This window comes from Cebus imitator, unplaced genomic scaffold (genome assembly GCF_001604975.1).
Source record: "Cebus imitator isolate Cc_AM_T3 unplaced genomic scaffold, Cebus_imitator-1.0 Scaffold682, whole genome shotgun sequence".
Classification (NCBI taxonomy): Eukaryota; Metazoa; Chordata; class Mammalia; order Primates; family Cebidae; genus Cebus; species Cebus imitator.
The window spans coordinates 635,412-661,032 of record NW_016107997.1 but is presented as its reverse complement, the minus strand read 5'-3'; the positions used below and the strand labels follow the sequence as shown (position 1 = coordinate 661,032).

Here is a 25,621-nt window from a genome sequence, read left to right as displayed (position 1 = left end):
TACTAGTGATTAATCTCAGAACAGAAGGGTATCAAAAACAGTGATATACCTAGAGTATATTACCTGGAATGGATCATTCTTTAATGCTCCCTCTTCATATAACAGTACTATTTTTGCAAATAGTTATTTAATATCAGTAATAATCATTATTGTCTTGATGCTTTAGTTTTAGTTTTAATTTAATAAAACAATAAATTTCAATTGTAAAGATATTCATATTCAGTAAAATATTTCCTGTGCAAAATAAAATTTGCACTTCCCAAGCAAAAAATGCTGTGCCTTACATTTTGCAATATTTCACTGTTTTAAGTGCAAATACAAATGTCAGATGGTCACATAAATGGTAGGAATGAAGTAACTGAAGTTTTATTTCTTCCTGTCACAATACCGAATTGTCAGTGTTTATTTGTATATCCTGTTTACGAAGTCAGGAGTTCAAGACCAACCTGGCCAACATGGTGAAACCCTGTATCTACTAAAAATACACAAATTAGTTGAGCGTGGTGGTGCGCGTCTGTAATCCCAGCTTCTCTAGAGACTTAGGCAGGGGAATTGCTTGAATCCAGGAGGCAGAGGATGCAGTGAACCAATATTGTGCCACTGCACTCCAGCCTGGGCAACAGAGCAAGACTCTATCTTGAAAATAAATAAATAAATATGCTGTTTAAGTGCAGGACTATGTAGCATGACAGGTTCCATGAACAGAGGTCTAAAACTAGATTGAGATGAATCTATGTAGCTCAATCCACTTCCACAGATGTATCAGTGAGCATTCTGCAAACTGACTTACCTGTAGAATAAATGCTTATTAGAGATATACAATTGAAAACATGCTCATTTGAAGCTTATACATAAATGATTAAAACTTGACAGTGATTGCAGCAATTGTTTAATAGAACCTAGACCAACAAAGGTTTTTTAGGGGAGGAATATTTTATCACAGACATTGTTTTCTGTTGCCAATTTATGATGATAATTAAAAGCAGACTGGGTTTTAGTCAGTTTTTAATGTTTTAAAATTCTCTGTAGGCAGGCACAATGGTGTGCACCTGTAGTCCCAGCTACTGGAGAGAGCGAGGTGGAAGGATTACTTGAGCCCAGGAGTTCCAGGCTGCAGTGAGTTATGATCACTCCTGTGAATATCCACTGCACTCTAGCCTAGTCTGGCAACTTAGTGAGACCCCATCTCTTAAAAAAAAGTAAAAGTCCTTGTATTGTGCAAGAGGAGATTAGCAATACTAAATTTATTGAACAAGTTAAAATGTAAGAGCAGGCACTAAAAGAAGAAATAAAAGATATAAGTATATAACCTCCAAACTGTAGACCACACACACAAAAAAGAAGAATTTTTAAATTCAAAAAAGGAAAAAAAAAGTCAGGAAAACAGGGAAGGGGAAAAAGAAGCAAAAAACCCTCCAAATTCTCTGTAGACATTATATCCCCTTATTGCCTCTACCTTGGCAGCATACTTCTACTGCCCCTACCTTGGGCTTGCTATACAATGCATTAGAGTCCTGTTTTTGATTTCTGCTTCATGGTTTTATTTATTTTAACTGGCGCTGATAAGCATGCATTATGCGTTACTCTTAGGTGGATCCTGACTTGTTTCATGGATGCACTGACCTCCTCCTGCCTCCAACATCTACCACTGTCTTCATTTCCAGTCCTCACTCACATCAGCAGCTTTTCCAAACCTTCACTTTCAGATAGGCAGGAGAGCCTCCTTGTTTATTGTGCTTTAGCTTTATTATATTTAAAAATTCAATAACAGAAAGAGTGATTTGCATTTTACAGCCCTGCTCATGGTAGTGTGACCTTACATCCTTAGATGAACATCAGTGAAATATTGCTTGAGGACAAAATGCATTTCCAAATAAACTGGCTCACTAAAGGGCAGCTGGGGCGACTTCTTGCTATTCTGTATCTTGGTATCTTTTTTGCCAATTAATATGAAGGAACATAATGTTTCCTCAAACTGTTACAAGCATAGATGTGTCACAGCCAAATGCCACATCCATTACATTTTAGGAAATCTGGAATGGCATTGAAATGTTTAATAGTTATCAAAGTAAGAGGGTCTTTTTAAAGAAATTTTCAATTCATTAAAATTGAGTGTAAATTGCACCTACAATTTAGAGTGTAAATTACAGATTTCTCTTTAATATGATCAACTGATTAATGTTAATTAGAGCTGACATTTGCTGAGAGCTTACTGTATGTGAGGCACTGTTGTAAGCACTTCACATGCATCTGCTGAGGGAGTAGATTAGTTGGCTTAGCTGCTATAACAAAATACCATAGTCTGAGTGATTTAAACAGCAGACATTTGTTTCTTATAGTTCTTGAGGCTGGGAAGTCTGAGATCAAAGTGCTGACCTATTTAGTTCTTAGTAAGTGATCTCTTCTTGGCTTGCAGAAGGCTGTCTTCTCTCTGTATCCTTATAAGGCAGGGAGAGAATTATCTATCTTCCATTTCCCACCAATTCCATCATGAAGTGCCGCCCCGCCACCATGATCTTATCTAATCCCAATGCCTTCCAAAGGCCCCATCTTCAAATACAGTTATGTTGAGGATTAGGGACTTCAACAAATCAATTTTGGAGGAGACGCAATTTAGTCCATAGAAGGTAGGCAGTCTTATTAGTCTTCTTTTATAGATGAGGAAATGGAAACATAGACAGGTCAAGCAATTTGCCCCAAATTACCCAGCCTCTAGGTGAAAGGCCTGAGATTCCAGTCTGGGCATCCATCTTCAGAGACCACAGTGTTACTCACTACACTGTCCATGGTGCTTAAAGAGACCCTTGGATATTCCTAAGTTCTAGAGATGCTGGAACCTAGCCTGTATTCAGTAAATGGTTTCTGAAATAAAACAATTATTTATGAATCCAGAATCTGAACAACAGTGTTTCCTGACTAACCACACCCTGTCCGTATCTGTAACTAATAGGGCTTCTTTACTTTAAAACAATTTTTGTTGTTGTTTTTTTAAGATGGAGTCTTGCTCTGTTGCCCAGGCTGGAGTTCAACCGATTCTCCTGCCTCAGCCTCCTGACTACCTGGGCTTACAGGCACCCGCCACCACTCCCAGCTAATTTTTGTATTTTTAGTAGAAATGAGGTTTCACCATGTTGGCCAGGCTAGTCTCAAACTCCAGACCTCAGGTGATCCATCCACCTCAGCCTCCCAAAATGCTTGGATTGCAGGCATGAGCCACCATGCCTGGCCAAAATAATTTTTTAATGAGGGAAATTTCTGTACATAAACAAAGGTAGAGAAAGATAGTATAATAAACCCCTGTGAATGCATCATCCAGATTTGACAGTTATCAGCATGTGACCAATCATGTTTCACATATATCTTGCCCCTGCTGGAGTATTTTAAAGCAAATTCTAGACATTATCTCATTTTATCTGTGAATTCTTCATCATGTATCTTATCAGAACAGGAATCTTTTAAAATATAATCACGGTCCAGATATCACACCAAAAAAAAAATTCCTTAATATGTAATATCAGTGTTCAAATTTTCCTATTTCACAAATGTCTTCTTACAGTCCAATTTTTCTATTTTACAAATGTCTTTTTATAGTTGCTTTGTTTGAATCACAGTCCAAATAAGGTTCTTACATTGCATTTGGTTGAGGTATTTCTTAATTCTCTTTTAATCCATAAACATTACCTCTCTTTTTTTTTTTTTTTTTTTTACCATTTGTTGAAGAAACATGGTTATTTATCCTGTAGAATTTCCTATGTGGTCTTTCCCTATTTTTGGTTCAGGTAGAGTTGCTTTTCATTCCTGTAAAGTCTAGGACAGGATAACAGAACAAATGTGGACTGTAATGTCCCTAAATGGAACCGCTGGCCACTGGAAGCAGAGAGAGACAAAGGCCAGCTTGACAATTCCGGTGGACCTTTTTCTGTGATGTTGAGTGTATATTTAATGATATGCTTGAATTTTTTAAAAACTGATAAGCTAACAGGTGTCCAGTAAAATTAATCTCCTTTAAACTGAGTATCATTTAATTAGAAATATCCAATGTTACGTTCATTCTAAAAAGCTAAGTTTGGGGAATGGAATGGATACTTTGATAGCCAGGAAGATGTTGTGTGATACTTTGGGACTGTGTGACTATCTTTGTCCCCATGTAAAAATCACTTTCACCCAGTGATTTTTGTATCTACTGATGACCCTTGCCTAAATGGGTTATGACCTCAGGGTTGCAAAATGGTGATTTTTAAAAATTGTATTGTTTCTTCTACATTTATTAGCTAGTGTTCTGTAAAGAAAAGTCTTTCATATTTTTCTCCCCTTGCTTTTATTTGCCCTCTGATTACCCTCTTTTTCTTTCATAATTTTATACTCATGGATTTTAAATTTTTTTATTAAAAAAAATTTTTTTAGAGATAGGGTCTTGCTCTGTCACCCAGGCTACAATGGTGTAGATGGTGCAAATGGTTCATGGCTTACTGCATCCTCAACCTCCTGGGCTCTAGCAATCCTCCCACCTCAGCCTCCTGAGTAGCTGGGACTATAGGCATGTGCCACTTTGCCTGGCTTATTTTATTTTTTGTAGAGATGGAATCTCACTATATTGCCCCAGTTGGTCTTGAATTCTTAGCCTCAAGTGATCTTGCTGTCTTGTCCTCCCAAAGTGTTGGGATACAGGTGTGAGCCTCTGTGCCTGGCTGGATTTCAGATTTTTAATGTTTATAATCTATTACCATCATTATTCTTAATTTTATTATTATTTTTTGAGATGGAGTTTCATTCTTGTTGCCAAGGCTGGAGTGCAGTGGCGCGATCTTGGCTCACTGCAACCTCTGCTTCCCGGATTCAAGCGATTCTCCTGTCTCAGCCTCCTGAGTAGCTGGGATTACAGGCGTGTGCCATCATGCCCAGCTAATTTTTGTATTTCCAGTAGAGACAGGCTTTCACCATGTTAGTGAGGCTGGTCTTCAACTCCTGACCTCAGGCGATCCACTTGTCTCGGCCTCCCAAAGTGCTGGGATTACAGGCATGAGCCACCACACCCGGCCTCATCATTCTTTTTGGTGCCCATAGTGTCCCAAATTTAGCCAGTGGGAATCCCTTCAAGCCAATTCCTGTCCAATTTTAACATGATTTCATTTTTGTCTTTGAACACTTCCTTACTTTTTAGCCCAATAACATATGCCAGGCTACCTTGTATCTTTCCTGCCCCAGACCAGAACTCAGCCATATCTTTTTTGGTTTTTTTTTGGACCTTAATTTGTTTTTTATTGTGGTAGAGTCTGCATAACATAAACCTCAGCACTTTAGCCATTTTAAGTGTACAATTTCGTGGCATTAAATACATTCACAATGTTGTGTAACCATTACCACTATCTGTTTTCAGAACTTTCTCCATCATCCCACATACAACATAGACCTACTATGTAATAACTCCCCTTCCACGTATCTCCAGTCTACTTTCTGTCTCCGTGCATTTGTCTATTCCAGGTACCTCATATAAGTAAAATCATATAAAATTTATCCAGTATACTGACTCATTTCACTTAGTATAATGTCCTCAAGGTTCAGTCATGTTGTATGTATAAGTAGTATGTCTCAGAATTTCCCCTTTTCCTTAAAAAAAAAAAAAATAGAAACTTGCTCTATTGTGGAGACTTTTCCTTAAAAAAAAAAAAATAGAAACTTGCTCTATTGTGGAGACTGGAGTACAGTGATGTGATCATAGTTCACTGAAACCTCAAACTCCTGAGCTCAAGTGACCCTCCCACCTCAGCCTCCCCAGTAGCTAGGACTGTTGGTGTGTGCCACCGTGCCCAGCTAATTAAAAAAAAAATTGTAGAGACAGGATCTCCCTATGTTGCCCAGGCTGATCTTAACTCCTGACCTCAAGCAGTCCTCCTGTCTTAGCATCCCAAATTGTTGGGATTACATGTGTGAGCCACTAGAATTTTTCTTTTTCCTTTTTTTTTTTTTTTTTTTTTNTTTTTTTTTGGAGACAGAGGAGTCTCACTGTGTCACCCAGGCTGGAGTGCAATGGCACTATCTCAGTCCACTGCAACCTCTGCCTCCCAGATTCAAGAGTTTCTCCTGCCTCAGACTCTCAAGTAGCTGTGATCACAGGTACCCACTACCATGCCTGGCTAATTTTTTGTATTTTTAGCAGAGATGGGGTTCCGCCATGTTGGCCAAGCTGGCCTCGAACTCCTGACCCCAGGTGATCCACCCACCTCAGCCTCCCAAAGTGCTGGGATTGTAGGCCTGAGCCACTGCACCTAGCCTTCTTTTCTTTTTAAGGCCAAATAATATTTCATTGCATAGATATACCACATTTCGTTTATCCATTCATTTGTTAGTAAACATTGGAGTTGCTTCCCCCTTTTGGCTATTGTGAATAATGCTGCTATGAACATAGGTGTGCACATATGATTCCCTGCTTTCAGTTCTTTTGGATATACCCTAAAGTGGAATTACTGGATCATATCGAAATACTATGTTCGACCCTGTTTTGTGTTTGAGGAGAAGGTGGTACAAAGTGGGTCTTGCTGTGTTGCCCAGGCTGAAGTGCACTGCTGCAATCAGTCACTGCAGCCTCAAATTTCTGGGCTTAAGTGATCCTTCCACCTCAGCCTCCCAAGTAGCTGAGTCATGTGTCACCACAGTCAGCTAATTTTTAAATTTTTTGTAGTGTTGTGGTCTCACTATGTTAAGGATTCCCACCTTTTAGTGGAGAACAGTAGAAAGCAAGATTTGGGCACTAGCTGTACTCTTCGCTTACTTCTGTGGCTGTTTGATGTGATCCTAAGTCTCCAGCTGAGGGTGGAAAGGACATGTCAGGCCCTTCAACTTTGCTTGGACAACCCCTTAATCACTTACAGATCACTTAGGATTGTTGAAGGTTGAAAGAACTGTATTTGTAGTTTCTCCATTCTCTAAGAATAACAATTTGCAGGCTTTTTCCTCTTCTAATTGACTTAGAATTTCACCTGCACTGTTGTTATCTAAAGAATCCGAATTGTAGACTCTCCAGTTTACATCTTTTTTACATTGAAATTGTCTTAACCAGTAGTTCTTTACCAATACTGAGTCTTAGCTCACTTTGAAAATCTTATGAAAGTAGATCGTAGCCCTAGAAAAATGCTTGTACACCAAAAATGTTTGCATGCAATTTTATTGGGCTCTTGGACTTCTAAAGCCCAGTTATCTCTATGAAATCAATATATTATGATCCCAGTTGTGTTACCCTATTATTTTATACATAAGGAGGCTTGGGATCCATGAGAGTTGGGGTGACTAGCAGAAACAAGACTAGCACCTAGGGCTGGTTGTGTTTGTTTTTTGTTACTGTTTGTCTGTTTTCTGTTCTCATGAAAAAGAATTGGTTTACCTTCCTGCTATGCTTTGAATGTTTGTATCCCTTCCAAAATTTATAGGTTAAAAGTTAATCCCCAATGTGAAAGTGTTGGGAGATGGGGCCTTTTGGGGAGATGCTTATGGAACTTGGGAGGCGGATCCCTCACCAGTAGGTTTTGTGCTCTTATAAAAGGGCTTGACGGAGGGAGTTAGCTCTCTCTTGCCCTTCTGCCTCCTGCCATATGGGGACATGTTGTTTCTCCCCTTTGGAGGATGCAGAAGGAGGGCACTTGCCAGATGCTGGTGCCTTGATCTTGGACTTCCCAGCCTCCAGACCTATGAGAAAATAAATTTTTGGCTTTTTTTGTAAATTACTTGGTCTCAGATATTCTGTTAAAGCAGCACAAAGAGACTAAGGCACCCTCATTTATATCTCTCCATAAGGTCTGGAATTTAGGGATAAAAAGAACTTTAAGTATAAAGAATAGCCCATAGAGCAAAGAGAGGAGTACATTTTTTTTTTAAGAACAAGGGTTCATAGAAGCAGGATACCTGAGTTTTCCAGTTTAAAAAGGATAAATTTTTTTGTTACTGAAATTATATTTTCTAGAATTCCTTTTTCTCTCTTCCTCTACCCTAATATTTAATTTGAAAGGTGGCTGATACTTTTTGGAGGCAGAGGCCAAAGATAATGTTTTGGGAAGACAATAGATGATAGAACTTTTCTACCTGTGAACAAGAGCTTCCTCTATTGTATAGCACCTATTTTCCTAGGGGCTCATGAGATAGGGGTCTGGGTGTGCGTGGCTGGCTTTGTGAAATGCTGTCAGGGGTCATTCTCAGTTGTCACTGAGCCATAAGCAATTCTTTAGAATTGATGTGTAGTTTCCTGCAGAGACCCTGTTATTCAGCACACCATTGTGATCTTCAATATGGAAAGCCTCATTAAATCTCGGCCTTGCTCCAGAGAGCTAAAGCCAGCTCCAAGGCAGCACATATGGAAGCTGTCTGTAGGCTTTGCTTGCACAAAGAGACACTCCTATTACATTGTCCTTAGTATCACAATGGGTGGAAAGGGAAAATATGACTGTCTTCTCTCTAGAGTTTTCTTTTAGTGGAAGAAATGGATTGAAGTACAGGTAGGCACTAGAATTTGAGTGAAATAAAATGGGAGTTGTCAATATTTCCTGATGTGTGCTTGAATGAGTATGTAGGGGTGTGGCCTAGGGAGGGGGCTGAAAGTTTTAAAAAGCTGGGAAAATATAGGTCTATTAAATGCAAGTGAACCTGGGAATGATTTTAACCCAAACTGCCTAGATTGAGAGAGTCTATAAAATAATACATGACTTGAATTTACTGCTTTCCTTAGAGCATAAAGTATCTGCAGATACTTTAGAGACTTCTGAGAACACAGATTGAGAGCTGATGAGGATGAAAAGGAGTTCCTCTTTCTCTCTCTTTGTATGAACAGCAATCCTGAGTCACTGCTAATTCTGAAATCCTTTGGCCTAGTGCCTTGTGTAATAGTTAATTTATTGCTGGGCAGAGCCTTCGTTCCATTGTTGTAAAAGCTTCTTAACAAGGGTGACTGGATCGTTTTCTGATATTTTGAGACACAATTAGGAAGGTGCCTCAATTTTTATTTTTGTGATATGGATGGATAAATGATGTTCAAGTAAGGTATAAATGCAAATATTCTTTAAGAAGTTTCTGTACATAGGAGACCGAGGAGAGAGGACGCTTTGAGCCCAGGAATTCGATGTCAACCTGGGCAAGATAGGAAGACCCCCCCACCTCGAAAACAACAACAAAAAGAATTTCCTGAACCTCCCACATAAAGTGTTCTTTTCTACATTAAAAAAAAATCAAAGACCATATTCTGTGATAACTGGAAAAGCACTAAAGGAAGTTTAAAATCAATAATAAGCTGAGCTATATTCACTAATATTGTTTGGGTCAGTAAGAAAAAGTATTTCTGAGGTTTAATTTCTTCAGCGAGTATTTATTTTTTAATAGCCAAGAAGATAGATAAAGTTATTTTTGGCCCTTTTGGCTCTCTGAGCAGCACCATGGCGGTTGGCAAGAATAAGCGGCTTACGAAAGGCGGCAAAAAGGGTGCCAAGAAGAAAGTGGTTGATCCATTTTCTAAGAAAGATTGGTATGATGTGAAAGCACCCGCTATGTTCAATATAAGAAATATTGGAAAGACGCTAGTCACCAGGACCCAAGGAACCAAAATTGCATCTGATGGCCTCAAGGGTCGAGTGTTTGAAGTTAGTCTTGCTGATTTGCAGAATGATGAAGTTGCATTTAGGAAATTCAAGCTAATTACTGAAGATGTTCAGGGCAAAAACTGCCTGACTAACTTCCATGGCATGGATCTTACCCGTGACAAAATGTGCTCCATGGTCAAAAAATGGCAGACAATGATTGAAGCTCATGTTGATGTCAAGACTACCGATGGTTACTTGCTTCGTCTGTTCTGTGTTGGTTTTACTAAAAAACGCAACAATCAGATACGGAAGACCTCTTATGCTCAGCACCAACAGGTCCGCCAAATCCGGAAGAAGATGATGGAAATCATGACCCGAGAGGTGCAGACAAATGACTTGAAAGAAGTGGTCAATAAATTGATTCCAGACAGCATTGGAAAAGACATAGAAAAGGCTTGCCAATCTATTTATCCTCTCCATGATGTCTTCGTTAGAAAAGTAAAAATGCTGAAGAAGCCCAAGTTTGAATTGGGAAAACTCATGGAGCTTCATGGTGAAGGCAGTAGTTCTGGAAAAGCCACTGGGGATGAGACAGGTGCTAAAGTTGAACGAGCTGATGGATACGAACCACCAGTCCAAGAATCTGTTTAAAGTTCAGACTTATAATAGTGGCAAATAAAAAGTCTTATTTGTGATGGTTTGCTTCTGAACATTCTTAGTAAATTTGATAGCTGGTAAAAAAAAAAAAAAGTTATTTTTGGAACCTATTTAAAAAAAAAAACTAATAGTACTGTGAAATTGCTTTACCTATTCGTAAAACTGATTTGCTTTTTAATTTAATTTAATTTATATATAATTTAATTAAAAAAATTTTTGAGACAAGGCCTCACTCAGCCAGGCTACAGTGTGATAGCATAATCATGGCTCACTGCAGCCTTGACCTCCTGGGCTCAAGCAGTCCTCCCCCCTCAGCCTCCCAAGAAGCTGGGACTATAGGTGCATGTCTGGCTACTTTTTAAATTATTTGTAGAGAAAGGGTCTCCCTATGTTGCCCAGGCTGGTCCTGAATTTCTGGGCTCAAGTGATCTTCTTGTCTCAGCCTCCCAAGGTGTTGGGATTACAGGTATAAGCCCCCGCACCCAGCCAAAACTTTTTTCTTGTAATTTTCATCAGTGATTGATTCTGAGAACACAAAGACAAAAGCCTTAGGGCCTTGCATGAACTTGTTGTATGGATTTAGATATTCAGTACACAGGTTTCCTATGACTTTACAGATTCAGGCTTTTAAGACCAACTCCCTGGAAACTGTTAACTTCCCCCTTGATGGGGCTGCTGCCACCAGGTGGATGCTGGTGCCTAGGTGATGGCCACCTGTCCACACTGGAGGACACTCAGTGATGCAGCAGTTTAGCAGGTTTTATGGAGCCAGCTATGCATCAGGCACTGTGTGTGCTTGGCACTAAGAATATAAAGATGGATAAGACAGAATCCTGTACCAGAAAGAGCGTATAGTAGAGTGGGAAGCAGATACAAAACCCAGGGAAGTGATAAGATTATGCATACAGTGCTACAGAAGCACAAAGAAAAAATGTGACCATGAAACGTGTCCTGAAGGGAACTTCTGTCTGAGCTGTACCATGAGGGATGACTGTGAGTTTGATTCAACTGAGGACAGTCTTCCGGATAATGTATTCCAGCAGAATATAACTTATGCTATATAGGTATGTTTTTCTATACAATTGTAACCAGGCCAGGCTCAGTGGCTCATACCTGTGATCACAGCACTTTGGAAGGCTGAGGTGGGCAGATCACTTGCGTTCAGTTTGTGACCAGGTAGGGCAACATGATGAGACCTCATCTCTACAAAAAATACAAAAATTAGCTGGGTATGGCGGCATGCACCTGTCGTCCTAGTTACTTGGGAGACTGAGGTGGGAGGATTGCTTGAGCCCAGGAGGTTGAGGCTGCAGTGAGCCATAAACTACACTCCATCCTGGGTGACAGAGCAAAACACTGTCTCAAAAAAAACTGTAAGCATAAACTCAACAAATCTAAAAATCCTAAATCTCCAATTACTGACAATAACAATTAATATAATATATATAGAAAAATTACTTGGAGCAAGATTTGAAAGAATGTAGATATTTTAATATATTTTATTATCTTCTGATTAATCCTCATTTGTTACTAAACAATTCTTATTCTAATATTCGCCTAAAACCCTCTTAAAATTACCCTGAATCTTCTAAGATCAAAACTCAGGGTAACCTTTCTTTCCTATCACTCCATATCTTTCTGTTTTATTTAGCTGTTTATCGTCTATCATTTCTCTTATCAGAATTAAGGACTTCCAGCTAAGTTGAAATTAAAAAAAAAAAAAATCTTTGCATTCCAGCTTATCCACTTTATTTGATTTTCTCATCTACTAGTTGGTTAGTACACAATGCTTAGTAATTTCATAGTTCTTATTTTTTTCCTGTTTCTTTGTTTGGGACAAAATTGGCTTTCTGCCAACCTTACTTACATTTTCCTTCTATTCTACCCCATGAAGCTGCCTTTTCCTAGGCACTATCTCCTTTTCTCTCCCCCTCCCTCCTCTTCCCTCTCTCCTTCTCCACCTCTTCATCTCCCTCTCCCTCTTGCCTTTTCCCTCTGCTTTCAGGAAAGGGTTAGAGAGTAGTCATTTGCCACTTCCTGCATTTCTTTTTCTTATATGTAAAATGGAGGCAGTGATGCTTGTCTGACTGCTCATAAGTTTGCTTGTTATAAGGAGAAAATAAAACATAACAGTGGACGAAAAATGCTTTGTGAATCATAAAGCAGAACATATATTAAATGCATTGCTATTGTAGCCTTTTGTCTGTACATTAGTATGAATTTAAATTAATATACTACCATCAATTTAAATTCTTAGATTCTTAAGTCCTGGTTGAGCAACAACATGGTATAACCTAGGCTTTGGAGTCTGGTAGATTGGTCCAAGTCACTTAATGTCTCTAAGCCTCAGTTTCCTAATCTCAAATAAGTGTGATGGTATCCATTTTGCAAAGTTGTAGAGTTTGAATGGGTTGACCTAATGTGCTACAGAATACCACATTACAGATGATTAAGAGATTATCTTTTCCTTCTTTCCTTCCTTTTTCTGGTGAGGGCTAGAGATTGCTTTTAGGTCAGGTCATCGAAAGATTCTCATGAAATCATATATATGCAGGTACAAGTGGTATCTTCTTTTGCCCATGTAACTGGAACAATAAAGCTTTCAGTATGGTTTATGTTTAAAGGGTCTGCTCTTGTGAACAGCAATCCCAGGGGATTCCGAACATGATGGATCTGGGGAGACACTGTTCCAAACCTTCCTTTGTGGTTTCCTTATTTTATTGAGTAATGCTTTCCTTTAAAATATTTAATTTTTTTCATGTTGTAGAAGTAATATATTCTTATTATAAATGCAGAAACATAATATGGACAGTGAAAACACTCCTATAAAATCTTCCCCCAAAGTTAAAACTATTAATACAGTTTATAGTTTTCTAGATTTTAAATGAACATGTCATAATGCATTTATATGTGTTAAAATAGTATATATAACAAATACATCATGTATTTAACAAAATTTGGGTTATACTGTAAAATTGATACTTTGCTTTTCTGATGTAACTATGTTTTTGGATCTTTTTCCATGTGTAAATACATGGAAAACTTCCGTAACATTCATCAACTTTGAGGGAGTCCTATGTGATAATAGTGAAGAATATAGCTATAAATTCAATTGTATTTTATTATTTTTAGACAAGCTCTTGCTCTGCCATGGCTAGAGTGCAGCGGTGCAACCACAGCTCACTATAGCCTCTACCTCCCAGGCTCAAGCAATCCTCCACTTCAACCTCTCTAGTAGCTGGTACCACAGACATCTGCCTGGCTAATTTTTTTGGTATCTTTAGTAGAGACGAGATTTCACCATGTTGCCCAGGCTGGTCTTGAACTTCTGGGGTCAAGTGACCTGCCTACCTTGGCCTCTCAAAGAGCCAGGATTACAGGCATGAGCCACTGTGCCTAGCCAATACTTTTTTTTTTCTTTTAAGACAGGGCCTTGTTCTGTCGCCCAGTCTGGAGTGCAGTGATGTGATCATGGCTCACTGCAGCCTCAACCTTCCATACTTAAGCAATTCTCCCAACTCTCAGCCTCCCCAGTAGCTGGGACTACAGGGGATATACTACCACAGCCGTTTTTTTTTTGGTATTTTTTGTAATGTTTCACCATATTGCCTAGGCTGGTCTCAAACTCTTGGGCTCAAGCAATTTGCCTGCCTTGACCTCCCAAAGTGTAATCTGTCTTCTCTGTTCTGATTGGCTATATCACAAACTCCAGGCTTCCTCATATTTCACTTCATATTGTTTGGTAATGGTTTCTGTATAAATTGACCATACTGTAAGCCTGTAGAGGGTAGACACATCCTTCTCAAAGGACGCAGCATGAGATAGGACAATTAGTAGTCGTAGTCACTTACTAGATACATATTTATTTTTATTAGGTGCTCTCTTGAGATTTCTTTTTCTCCCCTCCCCTTCTCATCCATTAGCTAATAGATCTAAATTTGAGCATCTAAAATAAAAGAATATGATACAGTGCTACTGAGCTATTGGAGGTAATTCAAAGGACCCCTGTGAGGCCAAGAGGCACCAATTGCCATTGGGCTGGACAACAGAGCACTCCGATATCTGACCTATTTTTTGCAGTAGCAGACAACACAGCAGAAAGCTGTTAGAGGTCTGATTGACCTTGTAGTTTACACCCTTGCTGAGTCACCATTTCAGAATTCTATTAGATTGGTTGGATTCTGTCTCCCAGATTTTCTTACATCTGCAATGTGAAAAACCTGTTTTTAATTAGAAATTTATTATTTTAAAACGAGCAGTTAGTGATGATGCAAATTGTGTTTTATTCTTTGTACTGAATACAATAAACAGAGTAGTAACATATAGATATAAAAACTCCAAAGGACAATGTGCAGTGTGGGTAAGACAAAAATTTTTATCATTTTAACATTATCTTCAAAGGAAACACAAATTTGCTGTTGTCATTTTGATTGTGTTATTTTGCAATAAATAAAATGGTACTTTGGTTTTAGAGTCATCTTCTGCATATCCCTGTCTCCCATCAATCAATCATCGCCCAACAAATATTTAATAAACATGGATTTAAATGTGTAAGAGAAAGTATAACTCAATTCAACAAATATTTTCTGAGCATTTATTCTGTATCAAGCTCCACACTGGTAGAAGAGATACAGCAGTTAACAAGAAGTGACTCTCTGTCTTGTTGAACCTACAATTTCCATGAAAACAAACCATAAACAGGAAATTACAAAGCTAATTCATATAAAATGTACATAAAAATTAAGCTGAATTGGCTGAAACAAGGGTAAGTGTGATATAGTTCCTTCCTATAAGGACTTTTTTCATGTCAAAAGATATATATACACACATTTATTAGAATGACAAGTAGAATAAATACCATGGAAGGAGTAAAAAAATACTTTGGGGCGAAGACTAGAAAATGATTAATCAGGGCCTGAGGAATTGTGAAAGACTTCATGACTAAGAAATCAACTTGGCAGAGTGTGGTGGCTCACACCTGTAATCCCAGAACTTTGGGAGGCTAAGGTGGGTGATTGTGTGAGCCCAGGAGTTCAAGACCAGCTTCAGCAACACAGCGAAACCCTGTCTTCACAAAAAATACAAAAATTAGCTGGATGTGGTAGTGCACACCTGTAGTCCTAGCTCCTCAGGAGGCTGAAGTCAGAGGATCACCTGAGCCCAGGAGGTGGAGGTTACAGTGAGCTGAGATCCCACCACTGTACTCCAGTCTGAGTGATAAAGTGAGACTCTGTTTCAAAAAAAACAAAAACAAAAAACAAAAACAAACAAACAAATAAAAAGCAACTTATAAGGGTAGACATTTTGGATAGTCAAATAAAGGAAGGGAAAGCATTTTGGATGTTGGTGGCACTAATTAATCATACTCCCCATTCATTCCTGTTGATGGGGAGATTAAAATATATTATCAGCAGTATTGTTGACCAAGGTGGTTGAAGAATATGGCTAGGACCCAAAGCCAAAATGGGGCCTGTAACATTCCTTCCCTCCCCCCTCCCCACCCCTAATTTCATGTCTCTACCCCATCGGAGGCAGAACAGCTGGAGAACTGCATGCTGAGCTCCAGAAAGAATGTGCTCTGCTTCTGGGCAAGCAGCTTTGTCTGAGAGAAGGAGCTAGCCAGAGGCTGGGTCATGCACCAGCACTGAACTTCTCAATCGCTGTTAATATCTCTTAAAGGACAGGAGGAGATATGGGTAACAATTATCATGAAAGTTTCTTCCTCAGTATTTCCCTAAGAGAGTGGACTGTGGGCAAAGGTTCTTAAAGGCAAAGCCAGAAACTTGGGGAGAAGAGTAGAAGAAATCCCACTACAGTAGCTAAGAAAATGAACAATTGTAGTGAGAAATTGTGTGACACAAACTAAATTGTGTGATCTGTATAGATCAGATGTCAGGGAAGAAGGGAGATGAGCAGGTCCTAAAGGGGTCAAGAAAGGCTGATTGCCTGGAGAGAGTAGAACTTGACCTGTATCTGTGATTCAGCTGGAAAGAACATAGTCATACTGGCTTTTTTTTTTTTTTTCCTAAATAGCAGGTAGTGCCTCAATAGAAAACAAGCTCAGTTATGTGCTTTTGCTAAAAGCCATGTGACACTCAAGCAGTTTCTTGGAACAGTGCATTATTTGATAAAGATGGGTTGACTTTGGGATTTCCAAGGCAATTCCAGGTAAGGGACTAAGCCAGGTGGCATGACAGAGAACAAGGAAATGTCAGATGTCAAGGAAATGTTAGCTGTCAGGGAAATGTCAAATGCCCATTTCATTGCTCCCTCCACCCTCCAATTAGCGTTATCAAATACCTGCTCTGTTGTTCCCTGACCCCTTCATGTCCACTTGTGTTTTCTGTTAGAGAAAATGAGTATCTTTATTTCATGGATACATGCCACACTACGCAGACAGACTTCTCATCTTTTAAAACAATGTTGCTGAGCGGGTTGTGAATGAGGAAATGTGAAGTTGCAGGTTGAAGGGATAGTGAACAGTTCCACGCTCAGGTAACTTGAAGTTTCCTTGAAGTAAAATTGATACAGAATGAACTGCACGTATTTAAAGAGTGCAGTTTGGTGAGATATGACAGGAATAGACCTAAGCTGTACTCTTTGCTCTTTTGAAAGTAAAAGGAAATCATCACCACAATTAATATAAAGGATATCTCACTCTCTAAAGTATGTTCATGCTCATTTGAAACTCTTCCCTCCTTCTGCCCATACCCCAGAAAACAACTGACATGCTGTCAACATAAATTACTTTGCATTTTGTAGAATTTTATGTAATTGGAGTTATACAGTATGTACTCATTGTTTTTTGCTGGAGCTTTTTTTCACTCACCATGGCGAGTTTGAGATTAACCCATGTTTTTTTGTATATCAATAATTTGTTCCTTTTAATGAGTAGAATTCTACTATATGGCTCTACCATTTTGTTTATTCTCCTGTTGATGGAAATTTAGAATGTTTACAGTTTTGGTATCAAAGTTGCCATAAACATTCATGTACAAATCTACATAGAAGTGAAATGGCTGTGTGTGTAGCAGGTGTATGTTTAAGATTTTTAAAAACCGATAAACTGTTGGCTGCGTGCAATGGTTTACACCCGTAATCCTAGCATTTTGGGAGGCTGAGGCGGGCAGATTGCCTGAGCTTAGGAGTTTGAGAGCAGCCTGGGCAACTTGGTGAAACCCCGTCTCTAAAAAGAAAACAAAAACTGACAAACTGTTTGCCATAGTGCCTGTGCCGTTATACATTCTCACTGGCAGTAATGGAGGTCCAGTTGCTCCACATCCTCACCAATTATTGGTATTGTCAGTCTTTTAAATGTGAGCCCTTCTAATGGGTGTGTAGTGGTATCTTTTGTGACTTTAATTTGCATTTGCCTAATGACTAATGATGTTGAACATCTTTTCATGTACTTGTGTGTTTGTATCTTTTTTGACAAAGTGTCAGGTCTTTTGCCCATTTTCTTACTGGGTGCTTTGATTTTTTATTACTGAATTTTAAGAGTTCTTACATAATCTAGATACAAGTATTTATTGGAAAGATTTTACAAATATTAATATTTTCTCTCACTTTCTAGCTTGCTTTTTCATGTTCTTAACTGTATCTTTTGAAGAGAAAAAGCTTTTAATTTTGAAGTCTACTGTATTGTTTCTTTAAAGTTTGTGCTTTTTAAGTCCTATTAAGATATATTTGCTTAATTCAAGGTAACAAAGACTTTCTCCTACATTTTTCCTAGAAGTTTTATAGTTTTAGTTCTTTCATTTAAGTCTGTGATCCATTGCATATTAACTTTTGTGTGCTGTGTTATGATATAAGGATTGAGCAAGGTTTATTTAATTATTTTCTTATACATATCCTGCATGAATTGCCCTCATACCATTGTCAAAAATCAATTGGCATATATGTATGGGTCTATTCTGGGATTTTCTATTCTATTTCATTCATCTATAGGTCCATCTTTACACCAACACCAACACCTGTTACAATGACTGTGACATCACCAGGCAATAGAAATTTTCAGCTTGTGCCGTGCATGGTAGTGCTCGCCTGTAATCTTGATGACTTGAGCCTCAGGAAGTCAAGGCTGGAATGAGCTGAGATCACACTACTGCACTCCAGGCTGGGTGACAGAGGGAGACCCTGCCTCAAAGAAAAAAAAAAAGTAAAAGAAAATTTTCAGCTCTGTTATTATCTTATGGGACCACCATTGTATATGCAGTCTCTTGTTGACCAAAACATCGTTTTGCAGCTCATGAGTATAAATGTGTGAAGCAAAAATAGTAACAATAAATTATAGGATGTATAATCAAAAATCTTGTAGAAGTAAAATGGATGTATGATAATAATGGACAAGGGCATTCCCAGGGCTTACCCCCTTTATCTCCTTTCTCTCAGGGGTCACTGCCCTACACACTGTCGTCTAGTGCCCAAAAACATTTCTTTGGATATTCTGTCCAGTTTTAAAGTTTAAGTTGAGTAAATGAATCTGGTATCTCTCTTACTTCATCATGGCCAGAACTCAGATAACTTTTTAAAGAATGCAAAAAGTTGAAACAAGATTGTAGATTTAAAGCATGTTATTGTTTCACCGGCGTGGTGGCGCGTGTCTATAGTCCCAGCTACTCGGGAGGCTGAGGCAGGAGGATGGCATGAGCCCAGTAGTTGGAGGCTGTAGTGAGCTATGACAGCACCAGTGTATCACAGTCCAGACAGTAGAGCAAGACCTCATCTCTAAACAAACAAACAAAAGAGAATATTGTTAATATTATTATTATATTTCACATATTCTGATTTTCTAGATTTAAGAGTGGGGATAAGGAAGTGGGTAAGGCCCTTTTCTTCCCTTCAGTGGACAGCTTTTTCCTTAATACACCTTAGCTCCTGAAAGCCTTCTGTTTGTTTATACCTATCAGAGTTTTAGACACGCTAGTCTAAAAGTGACATTGACTCCCCCCCAACTCTCCTACGTCAGTGACTTTCTCTGAGATTGTGATTTAAAGATTGAAACGATTGAAACAGGAGATAGATGGGATGATAAAAGGAATAATATTAAATCTGGCTGGGTGTGGTGGCTCACACCTGTCATCCCAGCACTTTGGGAGGCTGAGGTGGGCAGATTGCTTGAGGCTGAGAGTTCAAGACCAGCCTGGCCAACATGATGAAACCCTGTCTCTACTAAAAATATAAAAATTAGTGGGGCATAGTGGTATATGCCTGTAATCTCAGCTTCTTGTGAGGCTAAAGCATGAGAATTGCTTGAACCTGGGAGGTGGAAGTTGCAGTGAGCCAAGATTGTGCCACTGCAACTCCAGCCTGGGTGACAGAGCAAGACTCTGTCTCAAAAAAATGAAAAATAAAAAATAAATCACTAACACAGCGGCAGAAAGAGACCAAATCTTGGGAAAGGTGCAGTGCGAAAGGTGCACTATTGAATGTTTGTATGAAAATTGTTTATATAACTTATAAAAAATCACTAACGTTAGTTCTCTGATTCTAAATTCAGACTTTATCTATTACCTATCCTGTACCATGTGACTGTACTCCAACTCCTGTTTGTAAAAAGACAGGTTATCATCCTGCATCAGGAGAGTCTGAAACATGAGATTTGTGAAAAGATTTTATGACCCTACCTAAGTCTAGAAGAAATGCCTCTTCTGGTTTCAAACCTTTTGACCTAGAAAACTGAAAATAACCTGTTCCTCTTTTAATCCACAAAGGTATTCAAAGTTTCTGTCTTTTCCAGAAAACGCCTCTTGTTTTCTCAGCAGATTTCAAAAAGCTCTGATTATTAGAGCCTCCAATAAGTATTACTTCAGTAGGTTTCATAATTTGGGCTAGTGTGTATTATAATTCTTCTTATGAAAGGCGTACTGATGACATGAAGAAAAATGCGATGAAGTTGTCAGGTGTCTATATATGATCCAAATTCAACCAGAAAAGTCATTTTTAGGTTTGTTTTCATCAAAAGATGCTTCCATATACTCAATTCCAAATATCTTTAAGCAATATAATCTTTCTTATGCCACTTGACTTGTGAGATTGCTTTAATATTTAATAATCATTCTATGTCATAATATTACCGTTATACCTCTAAAGCATAAGATCAAGAAAAAACCTTGCTTTACCTCTTTCTCTTTTCTGAGTCTGGAAATAGTTTTCTCTCCTCTCCCTCCCTTCCTCTCTCTTTTTCTCTCTCTTTCTTTCCCCTCTCTCTTCATCTTACTTTCTCAGTCTTCAGTCTTTTTCATCCCTACTTGGGAAACAGCCTTATTCTTTCCTTTCTACTGCATCCACAGAGGCAAAGATATAGAGGAGAAAAGGTTATTAAACCTTGCAACTGGAAAGCTTAGAGTGGTTCCTCCGTTTATGAATAGGCAATGAAAGAAAGAAGAGGTTCTGCAGGGAATGCTGGGGCAATGTCTGCTCAGTTTCATTTGTATCATGGCCTCTGTATCTGTAGCCTGCTTTCAGAAAGCATGCTTGCGAATGAAGCAATGACAGTGTGAGAGGAAGAGAAATGCCTCCATATGCTGAGACGAATAACATCTACCATGATGGTAGAATATGGGTTTCTGTCCCTGGGAATACAATGAATGTGAAAATTCTTACACAAGAGAGAAAAAAGCCTTGTTTGCATTTTTTTTCTTTTTTGCACAAATATAATTACATTTATATAAATAAAAAGGAAAAAAATTCGTGACCATTCTCCACATATTTAAACTTTGATTTTTTTCCTGTTCCCTTTCAATACTTGCCTACCTGCACAATGATTTGGAAGTTAAAATCTTAACATAGGCCGGGTGCGGTGGCACACGCCTGTAATCCCAGCGCTTTGGGAGGCCAAGCCAGGTGGATCACGAGGTCAGGAGATCAAGACCATCCTGGCTAACACAGTGAAAACCGGCCTATACCAAAAATACAAAAAATTAGCTGGGCGTGGTGGCATGAGCCTGTTGTCCCCGCTACTCGGGAGGCTGAGGCAGGAGAATCACTTGAACCTGGGAGGCAGAGGTTGTAGTGAGCTAACATCGCACCACTGCACTACAGCCTGGGTGACAGAGTGAGACTCTGTCTCATAAAAAAAAAAAAATTAACATAAATACAATTTGGTATTTAGGTTTTTCAAAAGACAGCATCACAGAAATTTGTATGTTTTCAGCAATTTTTTTTCTGGATTACTGTAAACTTGTTTAGTTTTGTCTTACTACGTGTATTTGTAAAAGTATAGTCACAAGAGGACACAATCAATTTTCTTCTCTCTTTTTGGAAATACATGTTTTAACTTCTTTTAACATTTTATGCCTCAACTCTCTTCACCTTTATTCCTGCATCCACAGTGACTCTCTGTGGTTCACTTCAGCTGAGATGTTGAAGACCTAGCCATCTTTCAGGCATGGTCACTGTGCAGGAATCTCACCTTCCTGTTCTCTAGTCTTTGCTCTGGATCATAGCAGGAAATGATTTGGAGTGGGTTTGGGGAAGGCACACTGGCTAATGCATACTGCTTGGCTATTACCATGCTCTTTTTCGTGTCCCATGCACCTTATATTATAGTTGTCCTTTGCTGCTATTTGTATTGCTATTTTAATAACTTCTTTCTCTTTCTCTGAAGCATGCATACACACATCAATAAAGAGAAAAAAGTCTTTCTTTAAAAAGTATGATTGAACTTCCTTCTACTATTGAATTTTTGTATTTCTTATTCCTCATAGAATGACATAAATATTCCTATGTTATATAAATACGTGTGCACACAGCCATACCTGTTCTCTGAAAATGTGTATTCATAGTCTCAGATAATGCAAGACAAATGAAAAGCAATCCTGAAAACCTTGTCAGCATTGCACAGGGCTGGCTTTGAAACATCCACATTCACCCTGTCCATCAGCTCTCTCAGCCTCACTTTGATCGCACCTGTGTTAAAGTCCGTAATCTATTTTAACAGCCACTCTTTAGGCAACATCCTGAGCTTTCTTGTCCTTCTACAATGCAGTCCCAGCAAAAACTAAACCCTGGGTATATCCCAACTCTTGGTTTTCACCATGCCTATTTCCAGGCTGCTGAGCTCATTTAGCAAATGTCACCTAACTAGGGATGAATGAATGAGATAATCTGAGAAAAGTAATGTTCTTCGGTTTATGAACAAATAAAAAATTATGGAGGCCCAGAATTACTCCTAGGAATCAGTGAAAGACGAGGGGTTGTGGATTGGATAACTAGAGAAGCCACGAGGCTTAGCTTGGCTTAGCTTCTCTTCAGTGTTCTGCTATTACTTCTGGTAACTGCCACCAAGTGGTATTTTATGAAGAGCCAAACCCAGACATTTAACAACAAAACTAAAATTGCTTAAACCCTTAATACCAGAGATACACACCAAACAGACCTTCTGTGTTTCCCACTAAAGAAACGAGACTGGAAGATGCAGTGGGATCAGCTGATGGGAGCGATGGAAATGCAAAACAGAGGACGATTGATTGTGAAACTCGTTGGGAGGATGTTCTTGTAGTTACCTGTCATCTAAGAGTGATTTCTCTGTCACCAGTGCTTTCAAGAGATACTCTAGAACCTGAGAGAAAGGTTCCTTAAAGATTACCCTTCTTGGCTGGGTGTGGTGGCTCACACTTGTAAACCCAGCACTTTGGGAAGCTGAATTAGGAGAACCACTTGAGCTCAGGTGGTCGAGGCTGCAGTGAGCTGTGATCGTGCCACTGTACTCCAGCCTGGATGACAGAGTGAGACCTTGTCTCAAAACTAAACAAAAAAAGCAAACTCAAAAAAAGAGATGCTGAATATTCGTAAGTAAAAGTTAAGTATCTAAACTAAGGAAGTATTGTCTTTTTTTTCTTTTCTTTTCTTTTAAAGAAATAGAGCCTTTCTCTGTCACCCAGGCTGGAGTGCAGTGCCATGATCACAGATCACTGCAGCCTTGACCTCCTGGGCTCAAGTGATCCTCCCTCCTCAGCCTCCCAAATAACTGGGACCGCAGGCATGTGCCACTATATTGGCTAGTTTTAAAAATAAGTTTTTATAGAGCTGGGGGTCTCACTGTGTTGCCCAGGCTGGTCTCCGTCTCTTGACCTCAAGCAATCCTCCTGCCTTGGCCTCCCAAAGTGCTGGGATTATAGCCATGAGCCACCACACCCAACCAAGTTTGCTTTTGTTACCTTCTTCAAATTAATGAAAGTAATAGGTGTTCATTGAAGAAAATTTAGAATTTGAGAAGTTTTAAAGAAGAAAATTAAAACCACCCAGTTTCTTAAACCCAGAAATAATCTTTAACGTTTTATTGTCTTTCTATTTTTATACATTTGTAAAGTTTTAACACCAATGGGATTATCCTACATAGATTATTTTTAAAACATTTTTGCTTTTTAATACACCATGAGTGTTCTTTCACATCAATCAATAAATCTATATGATATTCTCTAATGACTAGATAGTATTTCATGGCTATGCCATAATTTAATTAGCTACTTAGGTAATGGTGGCATTTAAGTTGATTTATTTCTTTGTCTTTATTTATTTGTGGAAGTGTTGGCAGAGTGCCCTTCTGAAAGTTTGTACCTTTTTGTACTGTCAGCCTTGTCAGAAAAATATCTGTTACCCCATATCTTTGAGAAATCTGAGAATTATTAGGATTAATCTTTTCCAGATTTATCCTTTTATCTTTTTACTTTTATGCTAGGTGTTATAGGCTGTGTGAAATTTTAAATGTTTATGTAATTCTACCTACCAGTCTTTTCTTTCGTGTTCTTGGCTCTGTTTTCATGCTTATGAAAACCACTTCTTTCTGCTATTTATAACTTTTTCTTTTAGTATTCTAATAAGTTTAAGAAATATTTCATCTTTTAATCTACATGGGATATATTTGAATTAAAATATATTCAAATATTCAAATGAATTAAAAGTAGTGACCTATCTTTATTTTTCCCAGATGTTTAGTTGATTGTCACAACAGCAATTATTAAATAATATAATTTATTCTATGCTGATTTAAAAGTCCAAAAATTCCTACACTAAATCTCAAAATTTTTAGATCTCTTCATGTATTTCCTAACATCCCTCTATGATCATTTTGGATGTTACTGTTCTGGTACCACATTATGTAAATTTCAGTGTTATATTACATTTTACCATTTGGTAAGGCAAGTTGCTTTTTATTGATTTTTCTCTTTCAAAAAACATATTTTTTTTACATATTATCAATCAGTTAACTTACTAGAAAAAAATTTTAGAACTGTAATATCTATTTCCAGACATAAAAATTGCTTGGCTTGATTGGAGTTGAGTTATATCACAGATTCATTTGGAAAATTTTTCCTCATGTAAGTTCTGTATTTTTTGTTAGCTTTATTCTTGGGAATTTTATATTTTTATTGTTGTTATGAATAGTGTTCCCCTGCCCTTTTCTACCTTGCTGAAGTGGGAAAGTTGTTTTCTTGGAAAACTTAGTCCTATTGTCCAAATAGTTTAAGGATAGATAATCACAAGCTGAAATATTGATAATTTTTATCTTTTTTCCCAATATTTTTACTGTGTCTTTTTTGGTCTTACTGCATTTCAGCTAAAATATGTAAAACAATAGTAGCATTTTCACAGGCCTTCTGTCTTATTCCTTGTTTTGCTTCTATTGATTCACCAAGGAGGATATTTTCTGTTCTCTTAGAATAAATGCTTTATATAAAATTAAATATTAATATCACTCTATTTTACATTTTTGATGATTACTATGATGAATTTTGAGGTCGTCAGATGTTCATGATCATTTATCAGAATTATATATTTTTTCTCTTTAGGTTTCCTAATTTTGTGTCATGCTTGCAGTCTTAAAGTAAACCCATCTTGGCCATGATTCTTCTATTAGACTGCTGGTTTTGACTTCTAGTATTTTATTTCAGATTTTACATCTGTACTCATAGATGAGATTGGCCTACAGTTTTAATTTGGGTGTTATGTTTTTCATCCTTAGTGTCAATGTTATACTTCATTATTTTTATAAACATAGAATTTCTATTATGTACTGGACTGTTAAGTATTAGGGATTAAATGGTGAACAAGGTTATGAGATCTCTGCCCTCTTGGAGTGTGTAGTCTACAGAGAGATGGAGTTAAGAAAAGAGGAAGCTGGTGAAGCTCGGTGGCTCACACCTGTAATCCCAGCACTTTTGGAGGCTGAGGTGGGCGGATCACAAGGTCAGGAGTTTGAGACCAGCCTGACCAACATGGTGAAACCTCATCTCTACTAAAAATATAAAAATTAGCCAGGCGTGGTGGTGGGCACCTGTAATCCCAGGTACTCAGGAGGCAGCGGTGGGAGAATTGCTTGAAACCGGGAGGCAGAGGTTGCAGTGAGCGAAGATCACACCATTGCACTCTAGCCTAGGTGACAGAGCAAGACTCCATCTCAAAAA

The 25,621-nt window shown here is 38.3% G+C and overlaps 1 protein-coding gene across 1 annotated transcript in view; it reads left to right on the top strand.

The window, feature by feature from the left end:
• The first annotated feature begins 9,370 nt into the window (after positions 1-9,370).
• Positions 9,371-25,621, top strand: part of LOC108296119 (40S ribosomal protein S3a) — a 19,470-nt gene continuing 3,219 nt past the window's right edge. Inside the window, exon 1 of the mRNA XM_017518514.2 lies at positions 9,371-10,239. Within this exon, the coding sequence (XP_017374003.1) occupies positions 9,414-10,208 (795 nt within the window). The 5' untranslated portion in view covers positions 9,371-9,413 and the 3' untranslated portion in view covers positions 10,209-10,239. The remainder of the gene's footprint in view (positions 10,240-25,621) is intronic.